General features: G+C 43.9%; 1 protein-coding gene across 4 annotated transcripts in view; it reads right to left on the minus strand.

Moving 5' to 3' along the window:
- Positions 1-22,130, minus strand: part of LOC106576265 (ATP-dependent chromatin remodeler CHD4) — a 50,504-nt gene extending 28,374 nt beyond the window's left edge. For 3 of the 4 annotated variants that reach the window (XM_082960958.1, XM_082960961.1, XM_082960955.1), the window contains exons 1-18: positions 21,936-22,130; positions 21,412-21,603; positions 20,774-20,895; positions 20,259-20,543; positions 19,973-20,091; positions 19,500-19,599; positions 19,011-19,224; positions 18,795-18,904; positions 18,549-18,675; positions 18,016-18,185; positions 17,357-17,605; positions 16,807-17,010; positions 11,120-11,331; positions 10,570-10,701; positions 10,296-10,395; positions 9,279-9,470; positions 8,347-8,547; positions 8,066-8,203 (exon numbers count right to left, since the gene is read on the minus strand). In XM_082960958.1, the coding sequence (XP_082817084.1) occupies positions 8,066-8,203; positions 8,347-8,547; positions 9,279-9,470; positions 10,296-10,395; positions 10,570-10,701; positions 11,120-11,331; positions 16,807-17,010; positions 17,357-17,605; positions 18,016-18,185; positions 18,549-18,675; positions 18,795-18,904; positions 19,011-19,224; positions 19,500-19,599; positions 19,973-20,091; positions 20,259-20,543; positions 20,774-20,895; positions 21,412-21,466 (2,730 nt within the window). In that variant the 5' untranslated portion in view covers positions 21,467-21,603; positions 21,936-22,130. Of the gene's footprint in view, positions 1-8,065; positions 8,204-8,346; positions 8,548-9,278; positions 9,471-10,295; positions 10,396-10,569; positions 10,702-11,119; positions 11,332-16,806; positions 17,011-17,356; positions 17,606-18,015; positions 18,186-18,548; positions 18,676-18,794; positions 18,905-19,010; positions 19,225-19,499; positions 19,600-19,972; positions 20,092-20,258; positions 20,544-20,773; positions 20,896-21,411; positions 21,604-21,720; positions 21,805-21,935 lie in introns of all 4 variants that reach the window. The other variant, XM_082960956.1, reaches the window with a different exon arrangement.
- Positions 22,131-25,826: the final 3,696 nt, after the last annotated feature.

Consider the following 25,826-nt stretch of genomic DNA (forward strand, 5'->3'; position numbering starts at 1 on the left):
CTAATGGTTATGGTACTGGTTATGGTTATGGTACTGGTTATGACTATAACGGTTATGGTACCGGTTACGACTATAACGGTTATGGTACCGGTTACGACTATAACGGTTATGGTACCGGTTACGACTATAACGGTTATGGTACCGGTTACGACTATAACGGTAATGGTACCGGTTACGACTATAACGGTAATGGTACCGGTTACGACTATAACGGTAATGGTACCGGTTACGACTATAACGGTAATGGTACCGGTTACGACTATAACGGTAATGGTACCGGTTACGACTATAACGGTAATGGTACCGGTTACGACTATAACGGTAATGGTACCGGTTACGACTATAACGGTAATGGTACCGGTTACGACTATAACGGTAATGGTACCGGTTACGACTATAACGGTAATGGTACCGGTTACGACTATAACGGTAAAGGTACCGGTTACGACTATAACGGTAATGGTACCGGTTACGACTATAACGGTAATGGTACCGGTTACGACTATAACGGTAATGGTACCGGTTACCACTATAATGGTAATGGTACTGGTTATGGCTATGGTACTGTTTATGGCTACAATGGCTATGGTACTGGTTATGGCTATAGTGGTTATGACTATAATGTTACGGTACTGGTTATGACTATAATGGTTAAGGTACTGGTTATGACTATAATGGTTATGGTACTGGTTATGACTATAATGGTTATGGTACTGGTTATGACTATAATGGTTATGGTACTGGTTATGGCACTGGTTATGACTACAATGATATGGTACTAGTTACGGCTACAGTGGTTACGGTACTGGTTACGGCTACGGTGGTTACGGTACTGGTTACGGCTACGGTGGTTACGGTACTGGTTACGGATACAGTGGTTACGGTACTGGTTACGGATACAGTGGTTACGGTACTGGTTACGCCTCTAATGGTTACGGTACTGGTTACGCCTCTAATGGTTACGGTACTGGTTACGCCTCTAATGGTTACGGTACTGGTTACGGCTATAATGGTTATGGTAGTGGTTACGGCTATAATGGTTATGGTAGTGGTTACGGCTATAATGGTTATGGTAGTGGTTACGGCTATAATGGTTATGGTACTGGTTATGGCTATAATGGTTATGGTACTCGTTATGGCTATAATGGTTATGGTACTGGTTATGGTACTAGTTATGGCTATAATGGTTATGGTACTGGTTATGGCTATAGTGGTTATGGTACTAGTTATGGCTATAATGGTTATGACTATAATGGTTACGTACTGGTTATGACTATAATGGTTACGGTACTGGTTATGACTATAGTGGTTACGGTACTGGTTATGACTATAATGGTTATGTACTGTTTATGACTATAATGGTTATGGTACTGTTTATGACTATAATGGTTATGGTACTGTTTATGACTATAATGGTTATGGTACTGTTTATGACTATAATGGTTATGGTACTGGTTATGACTATAATGGTTATGGTACTGGTTATGGCTATGGTACTGGTTATGACTAATGGTTATGGTACTAGTTATGGCTATAGTGGTTATGGTACTGGTTATGGCTATAATGGTTAAGGTACTGGTTATGACTATAATGGTTATGGTACTGTTTATGACTATAATGGTTATGGTACTGGTTATGGCTATGGTACTGGTTATGACTAATGGTTATGGTACTAGTTATGGCTATAGTGGTTATGGTACTGGTTATGGCTATAATGGTTAAGGTACTGGTTATGACTAATGGTTATGGTACTAGTTATGGCTATAGTGGTTATGGTACTGGTTATGGCTATAATGGTTAAGGTACTGGTTATGGCTATAATGGTTATGGCACTGGTTATGGCTATAATCGTTACGGTACTGGTTATGGCTACAATGGTTATGGTACTGGTTATGACTATAATGGTTATGGTACTGGTTATGACTATAATGGTTATGGTACTGGTTATGGCTATAATGGTTATGGTACTGGTCATGACTATAATGGTTATGGTACTGGTCATGACTATAATGGTTATGGTACTAGTTATGGCTATGGTACTGGTTATGACTATAATGGTTATGACTATAATGGTTATGGTACTAGTTATGGCTATAGTTGTTATGGTACTGGTTATGTCTCTAATGGTTATGGTACTTGTTATGGCTATAGTGGTTATGGTACTGGTTATGTCTCTAATGGTTATGGTACTGGTTATGGCTATAGTGGTTATGGTACTGGTTATGCCTATAATGGTTATGGTACTGGTTATGACTATAATGGTTATGGTACTGGTTATGCCTATAATGGTTATGGTACTGGTTATTACTATAATGGTTATGGTACTGGTTATGTCTAATGGTTATGGTACTGGTTATGCCTATAATGGTTATGGTACTGGTTATGTCTCTAATGGTTATGGTACTGGTTATGACTATAATGGTTATGGTACTGGTTATGACTATAATGGTTATGGTACTGGTTATGACTATAATGGTTATGGTACTGGTTATGACTATAATGGTTATGGTACTGGTTACAGTGCATTCGGAAAGTATACAGAGCCCTTGACTTTCTGCACATTTTGTTACGTTACAGCCTTATTCTAAAATGTATTACATTATTTTTTTTCTCTCACTAATCTACACACAATACCCGATAATGACAAAGTGAAAACAGGTTTTTAGGAAGGTTTACAAATTAAAAATAAAAACAGAAATACCTTATTTACATATGTATTCAGACCCTTTGCTATGAGACTCGAAATTGAGCTCAGGTGCATCCTGTTTCCATTGATCATTCTTGAGATGTTTCTACCACTTGATTGGAGTCCACCTGTGGTAAATTCAATTGATTGGATATGATTTGGAAAGGCACACACCTGTCTACATAAAAGGTCCCATAGTTGACAGTGCATGTCAGAGCAAAAACCAAGCCATGAGGTCGAAGGAATTGTCCGTAGAGCTCAGAGACAGGATTGTGTCGAGGTACAGATCTGGGGAAGGGTACCAAAAAACGGCTGCATCATTGAAGGTCCTCAAGAACACAGTGGCCTTCGTCATTCTTAAATGGAATAAGTTTGGAACCACCAAGACTATTTCAAGAGCTGCCCGCCCAGCCAAACTGAGCAATCGGGGGAGAAGGGCCTTAATCAGGGAGGTGACCAAGAACCAGGTGGTCACTATGACAGAGCTCCAGAGCTCCTCTGTGGAGATGGCAGAACCTTTCAGAAGGACAATAATATCTGCAGCACTCCACCAATCAGGCCTTCAAGGTAGAGTGGCCAGACGGAAGCCACTCCTCAGTAAAAGGCAAATGATAGCCCGCTTGAAGTTTGCCAAAAGGCAACTAAAGAATCTCAGACCATGAGAAACATGATTCTCTGGTCTGATGAAACCATTATTGAACTCTTTGGATTGAATGCCAAGCGTCACGTCTGGAGGAAACCTGGCACCATCCCCAGCGGCAGGGACTGGGACACTATTCAGGATCGAGGGAAAGATGAACGGAGAAAAGTACAGAGAGATCCTTGATGAAAACCTTCTTCCGAGCACTCAGGACCTCAGAGTGGGGCAAAGGTTCACCTTACAACAGGACAACAACCCTAAGCACACAGTCAAGACAACACTTCGGGACAAGCTGGTTATGACTATAATGGTTATGGTACTGGTTATGACGATAATGGTTATGGCTATAATGGTGATGGTACTGGTTATGACTATAATGGTGATGGTACTGGTTATGACTATAGTGGTTATGGTACTGGTTATGACTAGAATGGTTATGGTACTGGTTATGACTATAATGGTTATGACTATAATGGTTATGGCTATAATGGTTATGGCTATAATGGTTATGACTATAATGTTTATGGCTATAATGGTTATGGTACTGGTTAACCTGTTGGGTCTAGGGGGCAGCATTTGCACGTCTGGATAAAAAAAATGTACCCGATTTAATCTGGTTACTAATCCTACCCAGTAACTAGAATATGCATATACTTATTATATATGGATAGAAAACACTCTAAAGTTTCCAAAACTGTTTGAATGGTGTCTGTGAGTATAACAGAACTCATTTGGCAGGCAAAACCCTGAGACATTTTCTGACAGGAAGTGGATACCTGATGTGTTGTATTGACTTTAAACCTATCCCATTGAAAAACACAGGGGTTTAGGAATATTTTGGCACTTCCTATTGCTTCCACTAGATGTCACCAGCCTTTACAAAGTGTTTTGAGTCTTCTGGAGGGAGATCTGACCGAACAAGAGCCATGGAACGATGATGGCCCATTAGACACCTTGCGCGCGAGTTCATGTTGGGTACCCTCGTTCCAATACGTTATAAAAGAGTATGCATTCGTCCACCTTGAATATTATTCATGTTCTGGTTAAAAAAGGCCCTAATGATTTATGCTATACAACGTTTGACATGTTTGAACGAACGGAAATATATTTTTTCCCCTCGTTCATGACGAGAAGTCCGGCTGGCTTACATCATGTGCTAACGAGACGGAGATTTTTGGACATAAATGATGAGCTTTTTTGAACAAAACTACATTCGTTATGGACCTGTGATACCTGGAAGTGACATCTGATGAAGAGAATCAAAGGTAATGGATTATTTACATAGTATTTTCGATTTTAGATCTCCCCAACATGACGTCTAGTCTGTATCGCAACGCGTATTTTTCTGGGCGCAGTGCTCAGATTATTGCAAAGTGTGATTTCCCAGTAAGGTTATTTTTAAATCTGGCAAGTTGATTGCGTTCAAGAGATGTAAATCTATAATTCTTTAAATGACAATATAATATTTTACCAATGTTTTCTAATTTTAATTATTTAATTTGTTACGCTGACTTGACTGCCGGTTATTGGAGGGAAACGATTTCCTCAACATCAATGCCATAGTAAAACGCTGTTTTTGGATATAAATATGAACTTGATAGAACTAAAAATGCATGCATTGTCTAACATAATGTCCTAGGAGTGTCATCTGATGGAGATTGTAAAAGGTTAGTGCATCATTTTAGCTGGTTTTATGGTTTTGGTGACCCTGTCTTTGACTTGACAAAACATTATACACAACTCTTGTAAATGTACTGTCCTAACATACTCTAAATTTATGCTTTCGCCGTAAAACCTTTTTGAAATCGTAAAACGTGGTTAGATTAAGGAGATGTTTATCTTTCAAATGGTGTAACATAGTTGTATTTTTGAAAAATTTGAATTTTGACATTTATTTGGATTCAAATTTGCCGCTCTTGAAATGCACCTGCTGTTGATGGAGTGCACCACGGGTGGCACGCTAGCGTCCCACCTAGCCCCAAGAGGTTAAGACTATAATGGTTACGGTACTGGTCATGACTATAATGGTTATGGCTATAATGGTTATGGTACTGGTTAAGACTATAATGGTTATGGTACTGGTTAAGACTATAATGGTTATGGTACTGGTTAAGACTATAATGGTTACGGTACTGGTCATGACTATAATGGTTATGGTACTGGTTAAAACCTGTTAGGGTTAGGGGGCAGTATTTTCATGTTCGGATGAAAAGCGTGCCCAGAGTAAACTGCCTGCTACTCGGGCCCAGAGTCAAATATTGGCATATTATTAGTAGATTTGGATAGAAAACACTCTGAAGTTTCTAAAACTGTTTGAATGATGTCTGTGAGTATAACAGAACTCATATGGCAGGCAAAAACCTGAGGAAAATCCAACCAGGAAGTGGGAAATCGGAGGCTTGTAGTTTTCTATCTAATCCCTACCGAAACTACAGTGTCTGTGGGGTCATAAGGCTTCCACTAGATGTCAACAGTCTTTAGAACCTTGTTTCATGCTTCTACTGTTACTGGGCAGAGAATAAGAGCCCAGTCAATCAGTGGACTGCCTGGGACCAGTGAGTTGTTTACTGCTCGAGCACACAGGCGCGCCGCTCCTTCTTTTTCCTCTGTAATGAATACGCTATTGTCCGGTTGGAATATTATCTCAGATTTATGTTAAAAAGACCCTAAGGATTGATTGTAAACATCGTTTGACATGTTTCTACGAACGGTAATGGTACATTTTGACTTTTTGTCTCTGGTTTTACGCTCGCGCATTTTGCCTTTGGATAGTGATCTGAACGCGTGAACAACAGGAGGTATTTGGACATAAATATGGAGTTTTTCGAACAAAAATAACATTTCTTGTGGAAGTGGGAGTCCTGGGAGTGCATTCCGACGAAGATCAGCAAAGGTAAGTGAAGATTTATAATACTAATTCTGATTTTAGTTGACTCCAGAACTTGGCGGATAACTGTATAGCTTGCTTTGATGGCTGATCTATGTACTCAGAATATTGAATAATGTGCTTTCGCCGAAAAGCTATTTTGAAATCTGACACAGCGGTTGCATTAAGGAGAAGTGTATCTATAATTCTTTCAATAACTGTTTTAAAGTTTATCAACGTTTATGATGAGTATTTTTGTAAATTGATGTGCTCATTGACCGGAAGTTTTGGGAGGCAATACATTTTCTGAACATCACGCGCCAATGTAAAATGGGGTTTTTGGATATAAATATGAACTTTATCGAACAAAACATACATGTATTGTGTAACATTGAGTCCTGGGAGTGTCATCTGATGAAGATCGTCAAAGGTTAGTGATTCATTTTAGCTGTGTTTCTGGTTTTTGTGATGCCTCTCCTTGCTTGGAAAATGGCTGTGTGGTTTTTCTTGTGAAGTTGATGTCCTAACATAATCTAATGTTATGCTTTCGCCGTAAAGCCTTTTTGAAATCGGACGATGTGGTTGGATTAACGAGAAGATTATCTTTAAAATGGTGTATAATAGTTGTATGTTTGAGAAAATTGAATTATGAGATTTTTGCTGTTTTGTATTTCGCGCCCTGCTATTACATTGGCTGTTGGCGAGGGGTCCATAACAGGTTTTAAGACTATAATGGTTATGGTACTGGTTATGACTATAATGGTTATGGTACTGGTTATGACTATAATGGTTATGGTACTGGTAATAATGGTTACGGTACTGGTTATGTCTATAATGGTTACGGTACTGGTTATGGCTATAATGGTTACGGTACTGGTTATGAGTATAATGGTTACGGTACTGGTTATGAGTATAATGGTTACGGTACTGGTTATGACTATAATGGTTATGGTACTAGTTATGACTAATGGTTATGGTACTGGTTATGAGTATAATGGTTATGGCTATAATGTTTATGACTATAATGGTTATGGTACTGGTTATGACTATAATGGTTATGACTATAATAGTTATGGTACTGGTTATGACTATAATGGTTACGGTACTGGTTATGGCTATAATGGTTATGGTACTGGTTATGAGTATAATGGTTATGGTACTGGTTATGACTATAATGGTTATGGCTATAATGGTTATGACTATAATGGTTATGGCTATAATGGTTATGCTATAATGGTTATGACTATAATAGTTATGGTACCTGTTATGGCTATAATGGTTATGGTACTGGTTAAGACTATAATGGTTATGGCTATAATGGTTATGGTACTGGTTAAGACTATAATGGTTATCGTACTGGTTATGACTATAATGGTTATGGTACTGGTTAAGACTATAATGATTATGGTACTGGTTAAGACTATAATGGTTATGGTACTGGTTATGACTATAATGGTTATGGTACTGGTTATGACTATAATGGTTATGGTACTGGTTAAGACTATAATGGTTATGGTACTGGTTACGACTATAATGGTTATGGCACTGGTTACGAGTATAATGGTTATGGCACTGGTTACGAGTATAATGGTGATGGTACTGGTTACGAGTATAATGGTGATGGTACTGGTTACGAGTATAATGGTGATGGTACTGGTTACGAGTATAATGGTGATGGTACTGTTTATGAGTATAATGGTTATGGTACTGGTTCTGACTATAATGGTTATGGTACTGGTTATGACTATAATGGTTATGGTACTAGTTATGACTATAATGGTTATGACTATAATGGTTATGGTACTGGTTCTGACTATAATGGTTATGGTACTGGTTAAGACTATATTGGTTATGGTACTGGTGTGTGTCTGACCTTTGACTGGTTGTTCTTCAGCCTGTGGGCCTCATCCACCACCAGACAGGCCCAGTCTATGGAGCCCAGCACAGCCTGGTCTATAGTGATCAGCTCATAGGACGTCAGCAGGACATGGAACTTCACCGATGAGTCTTTCTGCAGGAGGACAGAGAGAGAGGGAGGGGGCAAAGGATTAGGGGATAACAATAAAGATATAATGAGGGATATCGAAACAAATCAACAACCATGACCGCACCTTATCAGTCTTTCCCCATCCTCCCATCCCACTCGTCTCTCACCTTCATCTTAGAGGCCTTCTTGCCCCCCCGGATGGCATTGCCCTCGAAGGAGAACTCGTTCTCTCTGATGACGGCTCTGCTGTCCTTGTCTCCTACGTAGGTCACCACGTACATGTCCGGGGCCCACAACTCAAACTCTCTCTCCCAGTTAATGATGGTGGACAGCGGGGCGCTCACCAGGAACGGGCCCTTTGAATGACCCTGGAGGGGTGGAAGGTCAGGGGTTAATAGGTGAGTGAGTAAAACACTTCAGGTGAATCAGAAAAGAGAAGTGCCTAAGTCCGATTTAGAGGCTCTGCCCTTATCCCCTAACACTGGACTGATCATTCACGTCGCTAGGTATTTAGCAGTAGGGTAATAACTCAACCTAGCCTTCTGATAAGACTAGGTGGACTTTTGCTTGTATTTGTCCCAGCCTGACTTTAGGACAGAGTCCCTCTTTTTGGACTAGTTCCCTTTGATGTGCGGTTTTATTGTTTGTCCAGGGTTTGGCAGTACCCCTACTGAAACTTTTGACAAGGGAAGGCAGACTCGACGAGAGACAAACTTACATACACACAAGATCTCTCTCTCTCGCCTCATCCACCAGGCTCTCTCTCTCTCTCTCCTCTCTCTCTCTCTCCTCTCTCTCTCCTCTCTCTCTCTCTCTCTCTCTCTCTCCTCCTCTCTCTCTCTCTCTCTCTCTCTCTCTCTCTCTCCTCTCTCTCTCTCTCTCCTCTCTCTCTCTCTCTCTCTCTCTCTCTCTCTCTCTCTCTCTCTCTCTCTCTCTCTCTCTCTCTCTCTCTCTCTCTCTCTCTCTCTCTCTCTCTCTCTCACACACACACACACACACACACTCACACACTCTGAAACACATCGCTGTGGAATCAGATGACCACATACTTTTGCCTATCCAGCACACACAGACCCCAATACAGACCCTACCAACACACCTCTTTGTAGAGTGAGTAGAGGAAGACAGCGGTCTGGACTGTCTTGCCTAGACCCATCTCATCAGCCAGTATAGTATCAGTGGCCTGAGCCCAGGAGAAACGCAGCCAGTTGAGACCCTCCAGCTGGTAGGGGTGCAGCGTTCCCCCTGTAGTGTCCAAGTAGTCTGGCTGATGGTCAAACTTGATGGTGGGCTGGAGGGGAAGTGGAAGATAAACATCTTCATTTACATCACAGAATCATATCCTGCCTGTTTGGCCCTGTCCGGGGGTATCATCGGATGGGGCCACAGTGTCTTCTGATCCCTCCTGTCTCAGCCTCCAGTATTTATGCTGCAGTAGTTTATGTGTCGGGGGGCTAGGGTCAGTCTGTTACATCTGGAGTATTTCTCTTGTCTTATCCGGTGTCCTGTGTGTATTTAAATATGCTCTCTCTAATTCTCTCTTTCTGTCTTTCTCTCGGAGGACCTGAGCCCTAGGACCATGCCTCAGGACTACCTGGTATGATGACTCCTTGCTGTCCCCAGTCCACCTGGCCGTGCTGCTGCTCCAGTTTCAACTGTTCTGCCTGCGGCTATGGAACCCTGACCTGTTCACCGGACGTGCTTGTTGCACCCTCGACAACTACTATGATTATTATTATTTGACCATGCTGGTCATTTATGAACATTTTAACATCTTGACCATGTTCTGTTATAATATCCACCCTGCACAGCCAGAAGAGGACTGGCCACCCCTCATAGCCTGGTTCCTCTCTAGGTTTCTTCCTAGGTTTTTGGCCTTTCTAGGGAGTTTTTCCTAGGGAGTTTTTCCTAGCCACCGTGCTTCTTTCACATGCTTTGCTTGCTGTTTGGGGTTTTAGGCTGGGTTTCTGTACAGCACTTTGAGAATATCAGCTGATGTACGAAGGGCTATATAAAAATAAATTTGATTTTGATTTGAAATTTGAATCATGAATCAATGTGAATGGGAGATTTGGAAGATTTACATGAAAAGGAACAAGGAAGTACCCGTACTTACATCCACCACAGGGTTAGCAGGGGGTTTCTCACTCTTCTTCACTTTAGCTATCTTCTTCAGCTTCTTACCAGGCCTGCCCTCATCTCCCAACATCAACTCTCTAAGAGAGAGAGAGATGGAAGAGGGGATAGGTAGAGAAATATGAAAGACATGAAGAGGATTAGATTATTGCTTCAGGTTACTCTAGGTTGCTATAGGCAGAGTTGTCAGAGTTTTGTGTGCATGCATGGGTGAGAATGTGCATGTTTTTGTGTGTGTGTGTGTGTGTGTGTACCTGTGGTTCCAGTAGGTCTGCTTGTATTGGTCGTACTCTGGGATGTCCATCTCCTCACTCTCCCAGGAGGCCTGGTCGTAGGCCAGATCCCTCCACTTGATCAGGTAGTGCACGTTGTTCTTCTTATCCACACTGGAGAGAGGAGGTGAAGGGAAGGAGAATGCTGATATTATGGTTTGTATCCCAGGTGTGTTAGCGTGTGTATCCCAGGTGTGTGTGTTAGCATGTGTATCCCAGATGAGTGTGTGTTAGCGTGTGTATCCCAGGTGTGTGTGCGCATTACCGTGTGTATCCCAGGTGTGTGCGTGTGTGTGTTAGCGTGTGTATCCCAGGTGTGTGCGTGTGTGTGTTAGCGTGTGTATCCCAGGTGTGTGTGTGTGCGCGTTAGCGTGTGTATCCCAGGTGTGTGTGTGTGCGCGTTAGCGTGTGTATCCCAGGTGTGTGTGTTAGCGTGTGTATCCCAGGTGTGTGTGTTAGCGTGTGTATCCCAGGTGTGTATCCCAGGTGTGTGTGTTAGCGTGTGTATCCCAGGTGCCTGTGTGTGTGCTACCTGTGGTTGAGGATGCGGTGGATCATGAGCCACTCCATCTTGACTCCGTAACGGTAGAACTCCTCCTCCATGTGGACGTACAGGGGGTCCTTGTTCTTCCTCTTAGTGCTCTTGTCATCATCCCCCTCCCCTCCGAAGTCCACCAGCGGGGGCTCGTCCATGTCCGTCTTCCTCTGGTAGTTACGGAACATCACCTGGCAGTTCAGCTCCAACTGGAGGGAGGGAGAGAAAAGACTGAAGAGGGTAAAAGATGAGTCTACTCTCTATTTAGTACACAAGGATGAAGACATTCAGCCTAGGGCTGTTGCGGTGACCGTATTACCGCCACACCGGCAGTCATGACGGCAGTAAAATTCCACGAGACTGTTGAGTCACGGTAATCTCCTTTTATGCACTCTGGACATGCTTTGGTAGTACCCAACTTACTAACTACCATCAGCTTCTAATGGCTTGGTACTCAAGGCTTTATTGTCCCTCCATCAGGTCCTAATGGAATGGTACTCAGGGCTCTATTGTCCCTCCATCAGGTCCTAATGGTCTGGTACTCAGGGCTCTATTGTCCCTCCATCAGGTCCTAATGGCCTGGTACTCAGGGCTCTATTGTCCCTCCATCAGGTCATAATGGTCTGGTACTCAGGGCTCTATTGTCCCTCCATCAGGTCCTAATGGCCTGGTACTCAGGGCTCTATTGTCCCTCCATCAGGTCACTAGTGGTCTGGTACTCAGGGCTCTATTGTCCCTCCATCAGGTCATACTGGCCAGGTACTCAGGGCTCTATTGTCCCTCCATCAGGTCCTAATGGCCAGGTACTCAGGGCTCTATTGTCCCTCCATCAGGTCCTAATGGCCAGGTACTCAGGGCTCTATTGTCCCTCCATCAGGTCCTAATGGCCAGGTACTCAGGGCTCTATTGTCCCTCCATCAGGTCCTAATGGCCAGGTACTCAGGGCTCTACTGTCCCTCTAACCACTCTGACATCAATGCAAATGAAATAGAAAATCACATCAAACACATCAAAACAGAAGGCCTATCATACTTTTAAAACTCACCTCACTGTGATGATCAATTTGAAGAAACAAGTTTAACAGCAGGTTGAAATAGTATAAAACATGGTTGTTGTGGATGTTGTTTCAATGCCTAACATAACAAAATGGACAGTGCTTTCTCAGGTGATGACTAATTCAAAACAACCAAACGCATATTTGAGTTTATGCATAGGCTTATCACCCCAAGCTGAAAAAAAACTGAATTAAAATGATGATTGTGTCTTTACAATACATTTACTACTGCATATTAAACATAAAACAAAACTGATTTAAGATGTCTTTGGTACATAATGGGTCTAGCCTAATAAATTTGAGTAATTGCCTTTGAGTGTGGACTGCATTATTATTCTTTTTAAATGTTTTATTTAACTAGGCAAGTCAGATAAGAACAAATTCTTATTTACAATGACGGCCTACCGGGGAACAGTGGGTTAACTGCCTTGTTCAGGGGTAGAACGACAGATTTTTACCTTGTCAGCTCGGGGATTCGATCCAGCAACCTTTCGTTACTGGCCCAACACTCTAACCACTAGGCTACCTGCCGCGTTGAGTGAAATAAGTGTACTTATATTTCTTTCTCAGCTGCTCATATTAAGCACATGTTCCGCTATAAAACCGAAGCAGCCTGATTTCTAAGACATTCTATGCTTTGTATCACTCACAACTAAAGTTGCCAAATAACTCTTAAATCTAGCATATAGGACCTGTTTCAAGTGATCACTTTTACGCTCAACATAGCCACTTCATATGCTCCGCAATGGGAAAAAGATCCTTTCTATTTTATTCAGCTATTTTCAATTATATTCTTCTTATTATAAATTCATGTAAAATAAAATAATGGCACGGGACTTATAAGCATATTGTCACACCTACTCCTGCTCCCTCCAGCGCTCAACGTCGCCGGTCTACTAACCACCGGTACTGGCTATTATATTAAGCACACCTGTTCCCCATCATTACACACACCTGGTCATAATTTTCTCCTTGATTACGCCCCCTTTATTACGCTTCTCATGTTTGCTCTTTTGTATCGTTTCATGAAGATGGCGCTGACAGAGATGGTCGCCTTGCTTCGAGACCTTAGGAAACTACACAGTATTTAGTGTTTTTCTGTATTATTTCTTACATTGTTAGCCCAGAAAATCTTAAGTGTTATTACATACAGCCGGGAAGAACTATTGGATATAAGAGCGACGTCAACTTACCAACGTTACGATCAGGAATACGACTTTCCCGAAGTGGACCCTTTGTTCGGACCACCACCCGGGACAGTGGATCTAATCCCAGCAGCCGACCCAAAACAACGTCGCCGCAGAAGAGGCACACGGAGCGGCCTCCTGGTCAGGCTCCGTAGGCGTGCACACCGCCCACCGCTTCCAAGTATACTACTCACCAATGTCCAGTCTCTTGACAACAATGTAGATGAAATTGCCTTCCAGAGAGACATCAAAGACTGTAACATCCTGTTTCACGGAAACATGGCTCTCTCGGGATACGTTGTCGGAGTCGGTTCAGCCACCGGGCTTCTTCATGCATCACGCCGAAAGAGATAAACACCTCTCTGGGAAGAAGAAGGGCGGGGGTGTACAGTCGTGGCCAAATGTTTTGAGAATGACACAAATATGAATTTTCACAAAGTCTGCTGCCTGAGTTTGTATGATGGCAACTTGCATATACTCCAGAATGTTATTAAGAGTGATCAGATGAATTGCAATTAATTGCAAAGTCCCTCTTTGCCATGCAAATGAACTGAATCCCCAAAAAACATTTCCACTGCATTTCAGCCCTGCCACAAAAGGAATAGCTGACATCATGTCAGTGATTCTCTCATTAACACAGGTGTGTGTTGACGAGGACAAGGCTGGAGATCACTCTGTCATGCTGATTGAGTTCGAATAACAGACTGGAAGCTTCAAAAGGAGGGTGGTGCTTGGAATCATTGTTCTTCCTCTTTCAACCATGGTTACCTGCAAGGAAACACGTGCCGTCATCATTGCTTTGCACAAAAAGGGCTTCGCAGGCAAGGATATTGCTGCCAGTAAGATTGCACCTAAATCAACCATTCATCGGATCATCAAGAACTTCAAGGAGAACGGTTCAATTGTTGTGAAGAAGGCTTCAGGGTGCCCAAGAAAGTCCAGCAAGCTCCAGGATCATCTCCTAAAGTTGATTCAGCTGCGGGATCAGGGGCACCACCAGTACAGAGCTAGCTCAGAAATGGCAGCAGGCAGGTGTGAGTGCATTTGCACGCACAGTGAGTCGAAGACTTTTGGAGGATGGCCTGGTGTCAAGAAGGGCAGCAAAGAAGCCACTTCTCTCCAGGAAAAACACTAGGGACAGACTGATATTCTGCAAAAGGTACAGGGATTGGACTGCTGAGGACTGGGGTAAAGTCATTTTCTCTGATGAATCCCCTTTCCGATTGTTTGGGGCATCTGGAAAAAAGTTTGCCCGGAGAGGACAAGGTGAGCGCTACCATCAGTCCTGTGTCATGCCAACAGTAAAGCATCCTGAGACCATTCATGTGTGGGGTTGCTTCTCAGCCAAGGGAATGGGCTCACTCACAATTTTGCTGAAGAACACAGCCATGAATAAGGAATGGTACCAACACATCCTCCGAGAGCAACTTCTCCCAATCATCCAGGAACAGTTTGGTGACGAACAATGCCTTTTCCAGCATGATGGAGCACCTTGCCATAAGGAAAAAGTGATAACTAAGTGGCTCGGGGAACAAAACATCAATATTTTGGGTCCATGGCCAGGAAACTCCCCAGACCTTAATCCCATTGAGAACTTGTGGTCAATCCTCAAGAGGCGGGTGGACAAACAAAACCCCACAAATTCTGACAAACTCCAAGCATTGATTATGCAAGAATGGGCTGCCATCAGTCAGGATGTGGCCCAGAAGTTAATTGACAGCATGCCAGGGCGGATTGCAGATGTCTTGAAAAAGAAGGGTCAACACTGCAAATATTGACTCTTTGCATCAACTTCATGTAATTGTCAATAAAAGCCTTTGACACTTATGAAATGCTTTTAATTATACTTCATTATTCCATATTAACATCTGACAAAAATATCTAAAGACACTGAAGCAGCAAACTTTGTGGAAATTAATATTTGTGTCATTCTCAAAACTTTTGGCCACGACTGTATGGTTCATGATTAACGACTCATGGTGTAATCATAACAACATACAGGAACTCAAGTCCTTCTGCTCACCCGACCTAGAATTCCTTACAATCAAATGCCGGCCATATTATCTCCCAAGAGAATTCTCGTCAGTTATCATCACAGCTGTGTATATACCCCATCAAGCAGACACCGCGACGGCCCTCAAGGAACTTCACTGGACTCTATGTCAACTGGAAACCATATATCTTGGAGGCTGCATTTATTGTGGCTAGGGATTTTAACAAAGCAAATTTGAGAACAAGGCTACCTAAATTCTATCAGCATATTGATTGCAGCACTCGCGCGGGCAATACACTCGATCACTGCTACTCTAACTTCTGCAATGCATACAAGGCCCTCCCTTCGGCGATCACGACTCCATCTTGCTCCAACCGTCTTAAAGGCAGAAACTCAAACAGGATGTACCCGTGACTTGAACCATTCAACGCTGGTCTGACCAATCGGAATCCACGCTTCAAGATTATTTTGATCACGCGGGACTGGGAAATGATCCGGGCAGCCTCAGAGATTAACATTGATCTATACGCTGACTCGGTGAGTGAGTTTGTAAGGAAGTGCATTGGAGATGTTGTACCCAGTGTGACTATTAAAACCTACCCTAACCAGAAACTGTGGATGGATGGTGGCATTCGCACAAAACTAAAAGCGCAAACCACTGCATTTAACCATGGAAAAAGGACTGGGTATGGCCGAATATTAATAGGGGGAAAAACCTATACAATTAGCTTCGATTTGTGGAGATGAAGGAGACCGAAACGAAAACATTCTTAAAATACTTTACTTCCTCTTTCAAAATATTGTTTGGTACATCATGAGTGACTCCATCATTTGTAACAAATTTCAATTTTCTATTTTTTTTTTAAGATCTAAAAATAATTTGGTGCTCGCTTTATTTTTTATAATATATTACACTGGATCTTTCTTGAATAAGTTTTGTGTGTTTTTCCTCTAACTTATTCTGTGCCTCTATGGTACAGTTTTTATTGCTATTTATCTGTACTGTTAGTCCTTCAATTTCCTTTGTTAATATGGACTCTTTTGACCTAAATTGCTTTTGTTTTATAGATGAGTACTGAATTGCATGGCCTCTAAAGGCACATTTAAAAGTGTCCCATACGATATGGGCATCTGCTGTACCGATGTTATGTCTGAAAAAGTCTGTTCTAAATTCTTCTGTCCAAGTTCTAAACAAGTTATCATCCAGTAGGCTGATTACATTTCCAATATCCTCTCCCTCATGGAAATTCTGTAAGAGTAATATACATGGCAATTATGTGATGGTCCGACCGCATTCGGTCCCCTAACGTGTTTATGTTCATGAACGGTCAATTACCATGAGACCGGCAGTCTTTTGCATGACAATAACAGTCTGACAAAATGTCATGGCCGCCACAGCCCTAATTGAGCCTGAATTTTACAGTGGCATATTGCTGGTTGTGCGTGTTACCTGTAGCTCTTGGACCCAGGAGCAGTGCCAGTAAGACATGTTGCACCATTTGACAAAGAACTGCCTCTCTGGTCGGCCGGCCAATGGGACAGGGTCTGGGGCCTCGGCTGGGAGGTCCAGGGGGCGGGGCACAGGTGTAGGGGGCGGAGGTTCACCCCACTTCCAGGTCAGAACCTTCTGGACTTTACCCTTCATGCCCGGGCACTGAGGGATATTCAGGAACAATCAGATATACATTCACAAAGAAATATCTTGTGTAGAAAATACCTTCTTTGTCAATCATGTCAACACTACTTTTGCATTTATATCTGCAATCTTCCGTCATTATAAAATAAAAAAACAACGGCAGCATATACGAGGAGAGATCGGAAATAAGAGTGAAATGGCAGCTGTATAGCTGACTCAACTCAAATCAAGAATTCCATATGATGTAGGTGTAGCCACCCACACAAGTATAACAGAACATGTTCTCTTTAATAATAATTTACATCCAACACCCATACGTTGAGATTCATTCTCTCTCTCTCACACACAGGGTGGCAGGGCTCACCATGCAGCGTGGGCAGATCCATTCCCCGTTGGGTATCTCAGGGAGGGGGGGGTTGAGGCAGTGGATGTGGTAGGAGGAGGTACAGGTGTCACAGCACAGCAGCTCTCCTCCATCCTTACACACCCTGCAGAACTCTATGTGATGGTCATCCTCCTCCTCTACCCATCCCTCATCCCTCCCCACCTCCTCGTCCTCCCCCTCTCCCTCAGACAGCTCCTCTCTGGCCTCCCACTGGATCCCCTCTTTCTCCTGGAGGGAGGAACAAAAAGAGAGTGGGAGGAGAGAGCAGGGGGGGGACAAGAATGCGGGAGGGGTGTGGCAAAGGGGGTAGTGAGAGTGCAGGAAGGGGAGTGAGGAGGGAGAGGGAGGAGGTGGAGGGGTGTTGAGAGGAAATGGGAAGAGAGGGTTAGGAATGATGGAGGGGAAGCGAGAGTGGGGGAAAGGGGGGAGTGATGAAGAACAAAGGGAAGGAGAGTGAAAGATAGGAGGAGTGAAAGAGAGAAGGACCAGGAGAGAAAAAGATCAACATCAAAAATAGGATATCACACCAATCTTTAGTCATTAAAGAGAAAATACATACAGTGTATACAAGCAATATGGTGTAAACTCTACCTAGCCATGGGTTGGACTAATTCAGACTGGGTACATTGTGTACTTACACAGTGGGGGCAGCTCCACTTGCCCTCGGGGGCCTTCTCCATGTCAGGGTCCAGACAGACCATGTGGTAGGCCCTGGGACAGGTGTCACACAGGATGATCTCCCCTCCCTGCTGGCACACCTCACAGTAGTCCTGGTGGTCTGTCTCATAGCCGTCACCATCCTCCTCAACTGGGATGGGAAGAGGAGGAGTTAGGAGGGAGGAGTTAGGAGGGAGGGGGATGGTACATGATGATGGTCCTGTTAAAAACATCTAATATTATCAGAGGATTGGCTGACAGCCAGGTCCTTGGTTTCAGCCCAGAGCAACTACATCTGATTCCTCTAATCACATGATCATCAACAACACAATTAGTTGAATCAAGTGTGTTAGTGCTGGACTGGAACAAAAGCCTGCACCCCCTATAGCTCTCCTGACCTAAGGTATGTGACTGACCACTAGTCTACATGCTATAGCCCCAAGCTATAGCATGTAGACACCTCCATTACATGGAATGAGAGGTCAAGAGATGACAGTTGCGTTCCCATGCCAACCTTTCTTCTTCTTCTTGGCGGTCTTGGCCTTCTTCTTGGAGCGGCTGCTGTGGCTGTTGGAGCCGTCCGACACTTCAAAGGTCCCGTCGTCAAAGTCACTCTCCACGTCAAGCTCATCCTCCTCACTCTGACAACACAGGGAGAGAGAGAAACAGAGACAAAGATACAATGATAGAATTGTGGGACAGAAGTATGGCAAGGGTTACTGCATATCAGTTGATTCTCAGACAAGTTAAGTGTTCTTACCGAGGATCTCTTCCTCTTGCTGTTGAAGCCTCCCAGTTTGATCTTGAGCGGAGCCACCTTCTTGGCTTTGGGCTTGGGGGCAGGCTTGGACCTCCTGCGAGCATTGGGGCCTGCAGAGGGAGATGGAGTTCAATTATTCCCTTATTCTACAACAAATGCCCAACAATAATATTATACATGCTCCCTCCATCAGCATTCCTTTAACTTGTTCCTCACCTTTGCCCTCTTTGGTCTTGGCCTTGCGGAGTGGGGGTGCAGACACAGCGGGCACAGCTACAGGTACGGAAGCGGGTGTAGCTGAAGGGGAGTCTTTAGCGGCACTACCCCCCGCCCCTGTATCCCCTCCTGCCTCTGTCCCTGCCACCACCATGCTTTCCACGGCCGCAGCCACGTTGGCAGCTGCCAGGGCTGCGTTGGCACTGGCACAGCCCTACAGAGGGTTACACAACGCAGGATGGAAATCAGGACCGTTGCTATAAAGAACATGCAATCATAGTCAAAATACATTTGTAATGTATTGTATTAGCAATGTAATGTTATGTAATAGCAATGTAATGTCATGTTATAGCAATGTAATGTCATGTTATAGCAAAGTAATGTCATGTTATAGCAAAGTAATGTCATGTTATAGCAAAGTAATGTCAATGTCATGTTATAGCAATGTAATGTTATGTAATAGCAATGCCTTGTATTGGGTTGTGTTACCTTCAGAGGGTTGTTGGTGCTGAACTCCCTCCACTTGGCCATCATCAGAGTCATCATCCTGGACACAGCGATCTTAGGGTTCTTGGCTGCGATGAGGGGTCTGGGGAAGTAAGGGCAGAGGTTAAGTTTGGGGCACTCTGCGGGGGGCCGGCAGAAAGTGGATGTTTGCAGTTTTCAGGGATACAGTATTTTCAACATAACTTCCATTTGCTCTGAAAAACAGATGTGGGGACTCCGTTCAAGCGTCTCTTTTTACGCCTGCTATGTTAGTTTAAGTTCGGGGTAGAAGTAGGGGCAGTTTCAGACTGGTCGTAGCTAGCTCAGTCACACACAGGTATGAAGTAACTTTCTCCCCCGATCCACAAAAGCTGCGTTATCCAGGTGAAGTGGTACTGAAACCTGCTACAGTGGAAACAGAAGGAGAATAGCAAAAAGCAAGTAGAAAGCATGAGACGTGAGAGAGGTGTGTTAACCTGACAAACTGGCTGAAGGCCTTGTAGTTGGTGATGGTGGTGTAGTCCTTCTGAGTGAAGACATGGTCGATGTCTTTCATGCCCCAGTCCTCCAGCAGCTGAGTGGAGCTCTTGGGCTCCTAGAGAGGGGGCGGAGTTAGGATATCATTACATTCAGGGTCAGTGAGCCAACAGGGTCATTAAGTGCATTGCAGGGGCTGCTTCAAATCCAAACAGAGAACAACTCCAACGTCTCCCTTGTTCACCCCACCCGCACCACCCACATCCTCTTAGACTTCATCCTCACCTGGCTATCTTCATCATCATCTTCATCCTCATCTTTCTCTAGTTCTGGTTCTTTGTGTTTACTCTTGGAGCTGGATGAGCCACCACCACCTTTCTCCTTTTCTCCACTCGTCCCTCCTCCCTTCTTCTTGTCTTTGGAGGAGCTGGAGCGCTTCTTCTTCTTCCCCCTCGGGGCGTAATCACTTCCCTCGCTTTCTGACCTGGCCCTACCTCCTCCTCCCTCTTCCTCCTCCCTCGCTACTTGCTCTACTGCTAAGAAGGGTTCTGGTGAGCTGACTGGCACCTCCTGAGAGGAAACAAAATGAGTCAACATAGATACAAATATGAAGAAGAAAAAAATCTCACAAATGCGGAAAATGTATACTAAGGACAGGTCAAAACGGTCAAAGGCTAGGGGCTATCTGTGTTGTTATTATTATACTTCAAAATGCATTCTTCCCTCCCAACTTCCTTGGAGAAATCGCTGATATCAGTGACTAGGATACTTCATGTAAGGAAGGATCATGCCCATCCTACCTCTCTGACAGGTCTTGGTCTCTTGCTGATCCTGCTCTCACGGCTCTTCTTGGCTTTCTTCTTCTTCTTTGACTTGGTGGGGACCTCGACGTCAGACACAGCCTCTTCTGGTTCCTCCTCATCTGCCGATGGAAAGGGTACAGGAATTGATTTAATAAAATGCATAATTGATTGAGATAATTATATGAATAAAAATATATATTCATAAATGACCGACGGATTTGTATAAAATTCTAAAACTGTAAACTCCAGACAAGCTTTATTGACAGTGTTTTGGATACCTTTTGATATAAAGAACGCACTGCACGCCAGTTGACAGTACATTACCAAACAGAGGCATGACTCGTGTGACGGCCAGCAAATGGTCGTGGACGCAACTTCTAACAACAACACGCATGCATTGACAGTGTAAATATTCACGCACTCTATTGGTAGATAGCTAACGTGCTATCAAGTTTGCCAGCTAGCGTAGAAGCAAAACATTCGGCTAGCTAGCGAACTGGGCTGCCTATTGTAAATTGTTACAACTAGTACCAGACTAGAGTAGCTAGCAAATCAGCTCGCTAACTAGCTAATGTAACGTTAACTAACGTTACCAACCTGCAAGCTTGTTCTGAAAAAATAAATTGTTGTCTTACCATGTGCAAGTACCGTAGGTTCCAAGTCTTCCCTCTCGTCCTCGCTTCCCGACATATTTCAATAATAATAAATTGTAATTAAAAGCGAGCTAATCCCTCCACCGAACCCTGCCCGATCTTGTGAGGGAGGAGGGCAAATGACGTGTGGGTAGTGGAGAATGGAACGGGGGTGTCCTGGGGAGGGGAGGGTCGCTGGAAGAAGAAAAAAAACCTTTGCTTGAATTAGCAATCCTATTGGTATTTTTCGAATAATAATTAGTATTTATTACATTGACAGGTCACGGTGTGACATGTTAACTATCTTATTACATCGAAAAACATTTGTTTTCAACTGGCATGCCTCTGTCCACACCGCGCAGGAAGCTGTAGCAATGGACACCCGTCAATCATCGTCTATTGAATAGAAAGGTACATTATAGTACTCTCTGGAATACTGCCCCACTCGCGATACAAACTCAATTTAGGCAAACTTACAGTTACAGTCAGGGTTCAAGTGAAACCCCTAAGACTTGTAAGAAACTTACTGTAGTCCCTGTTAGATATTGGTTTCCTTCGTGTAATAATTGTCTCTCAGCAATGGTATTAGTCTATAATATAAATGAATGAGCAACAATATCCAGTAAAATATGTCGTTAATGACCCCGCAAAACAGGTTGCACACTCCGTCCCCCTTCTCTCCCCCAGCCTCAGTGTCTAGCAGAGCTTAGCTAACATCCTCACAAACACACAAAGGGGGCAGACATCCCAGAATAATCCTCCCCCCCCCCCCTCCCTCGGACTCACACAACTCTGCATAGTTACCTCGCAACAGACAGACCATAATACTCAGCTTGCACGCACCTCCCCCCTCCACACACACACACACACACACATGCTCATGCACATACATTTCTACTGCACACACACCCTTCAGTCCCAGCCCCTTAGAAACCCCGTTGTCATGGATACACTCCTCCTTCCGCCCTCTCTTTGGCAGACCATAATACTCCAGCCACCAACATCCCATAATAAACACAACTCCTAAAAAGACAGGAGAAAAAATACCAGTCACATGGTCTCCAGGGAAACTCTAGGCCACTGGTGACAGACCATAATATTCACAGACTGTCCACCTGGCATGTCTACCACTGCACCCAGAAGACCTATGGAAGCCCACACGTAGGCTAGGCTACCACTGTGCGTACTTACTTACAGACTGCACTCACAGTATAAGACTGCTTTATAACACTTGCATGGGAATAACTCTAGGCCAACTGTACTAAAGTGCATGGTACACATGGCTTAGTCTTAAATACACACATCAACACAACACAACAGGTTTGCCACACACATGTGATTGTCCGGACCCACATGGATACCAGAAACATGTACTGCTTGTGTCAATGATGGACTGCTGTGTCCCATGTTAGGCACCTGTCTCTGGACTCAACAGAACAACTTATGGGACGGCACAGTGCAGTTGGGGTCTATTGTCCCCATAGCCCTCACAGCCTACCTTATGCATGCAGTGCTGTGGACAGGGTAGAGGAAACTAGAATGTGAAACAGGGTCAACAATGCATTGACCCCCACAGAGAATTCAACCATATAGAAGAGCATCTAAAGCAGTGGTTCCCAACCAGGGGTACTAGGACTCCTGAGGGTACCTGACCTATCCACAGGGGGGGCTTAAGAAGACTCATCAGACCATAGGCCTACTAGAAAAATGCACATGAGGGGGTACTTCAGGGGTACTCTGGGCAGAGCAAAATTCAGCTGGTGGTACAGTAGCTGAAACAGGTTGGAAACCACAGATCTAAAGTATACACAGATGCATTCAGTCTTGAATTGGTCAACAGATGGTCAATAGATTGCATTGACCAGGAATGTTAATGTTTTGATGCCGTGTTTGCAAACACACTACCTGACAGCATTGGCATGTTTTTATTTTGTATTTTATTTAACCTTTATTTAACTATCAAATAAAATAAAATGTTATTAGCCACATGTGCTGAATACAACAGGTTACAAAGCAGACCTTACAATGAGATGTTTACTTATGAGCCCCTAACCAACAATGCAGTTTAAAAAAATACGGATAAGAATAAGAAATAAAAGTAACAAGTAATTAAAGAGCAGCAGTAAAATAACAATAGCGAGACTATATACAGGGGGGTACCGGTACAGCGACAATCTGCGGGGGCACCGGTTAGTTGAGGTAATATGTACATGAAGGTAGAGTTATTAAAGTGACTATGCATAGATGATAGACAAGTCAGTTAAGAACAAATTCTTATTTACAAAGACGGCCTACCCCAGCCAAACCCTAACCAGGACGACGCTGGGCCAATTGTGCGCAGCCCTATGGGACTCCAAATCACGGCCTGTTGTGATACAGCCTGGAATTGAACCAGGGTCTGTAGTGACCCTTATGGGGTATCACCTTGTGACATCTTGTGACAACTGCAGATGTAAAAAAGGGCTTTATCAATTAGATTTGATCGATTGATCATTTGATTTATACCCTAATGTGTTAGGACTGAATCAGTGATAAGAATCAAGTCATCTGGGATATGTGTGATGGATGCATTGTGTTTATATGGATGGACTGTGGACTGTCATGCATCACTCTGAATGGTTGGATTCTGTCCTTATGGGGTGTGTGTGCATCTTTGTGTGTCTGTGCACCACTGTAAAGTTTACATCCTGTTTTTTTGCAGAGGGAATAAGCAGACGAAGAAAATTAAATTGTTGCTATTTACACTTGTATCTTTTTGTTCTACCTTTCATGTTTTATTCCCCTGATAATAACAGGTGAAAATGCTTAGTAAATCAGTTCCTAAAAGCTATTGAGCCAAACCAACAGAATAAACTCACTCTCTCACCTTCTTTCTCTCCTGTGCTCTGTCACTATGGAGATTGGGGGGGGGGGGGGGTAAACCTTCCTCTGTCCTTCCCTCTCCATATTCCCCACCCCTTCTGAATCACAGCGGCACAACATCCCATAATACTATGGCTCTGTAACAGGAGCCTGCTGACCATAATAGGGAACATGTAAATAGTCTAGTGTGCCTTCTTGTCTTTGTCTTCTTTTCTTGATCTGCATTGATGTGCAAGAAATGGACAGGTGAGAGAAACTCCTTAATATGCACCTACAGAACATTGCTTTCACCTATCCTGTGTTTTCAGGTCAGTGCAGAGATTAGGAGAGGAGACCTTTTTAAACTATTGAGATGCACCCATGTATAGTAGCCCTCTGAGCCAAACCCTGGAGATGAAGGTTGGGGAGGGATTGGGGGCAAAGGTGGCGGTCTGTCAGACAGGTAGACAGACAAGTGATGACAGCTGGGATAATGAAGGAATACACTGCTAGACAGGGGGGAAAGGTTAGACACACCCACGACACACACACACACACACACACACACACAGGCATCCAGACAAAAAGGGACAGGTAAGCATTCAGTCAGACAGACAGACAGACAGACAGACAGACAGACAGACAGACAGACAGACAGACAGACAGACAGACAGACAGACAGACAGACAGACAGACAGACAGACAGACAGACAGACAGACAGATCCTTAAAAACGTAGAACAAACACCTGTCCAGTAGATATGTCTTCTGGTGCTGTACTTAATAGGGATCCTACTCCCTCTACAGGTCAAGTGCACTGACTGTGCCCTGGATGCAAGAGGCCCTACACCAGAATAATCTCTGCCTGGGTGGGGTTTAATTAGCTAATGTTTCTACTGGGGTAATGGTCAATTGAAATTCAGATTGTTTTTATTGTTGAGCTGTAAAGTGTATGTCTTCCAGGTATGACTGTTATTGTTCAAATGGAGTTGCCACACCAACCCTGGAGGGAACCCAATGTCTCTCTACACCTGTCTGCCAGTGTGTCCAGCCCAGGTGTAGTGAGCCATTACTCTCTCTGCCTTTCTGACTGCACACCTCATAACATTTCTCCTTGCCATGACCCCAAGCCCCAATGTCAGACAGTCTGTTGTCTGTGATTGGATGCTCTGTTACCCCCCCCCCCCCCCCCCAAACCCATACACCCCCCTTCCATTTCATAACACCTGAATCCCATAGTATTCATAGCACCCTACACACAAACACACGCATGCACACGCACGCACGCATGCACACACACACACACACACACACACACACACACACACACACACACACACACACACACACACACTCCACTCTTATCCCCCCATACCCGCTCAACCCACACACACACACACCACACACACACACACACACACACACACACACACACACACACACACACATTCCACTCTTATCCCCCATACCCGCTCAACCCCCACACTCTCCCCTAGCTTCCCCCTCTCAGGCCCCTGCCTGACAACCTCTCTAACCCATAATGCTCACAATCCCCTCCCTTTCACAGCCACTGCCCCC

Source organism: Salmo salar, chromosome 02 (genome assembly GCF_965601325.2).
Source record: "Salmo salar chromosome 02, fSalSal1, whole genome shotgun sequence".
NCBI lineage: Eukaryota > Metazoa > Chordata > Actinopteri > Salmoniformes > Salmonidae > Salmo > Salmo salar.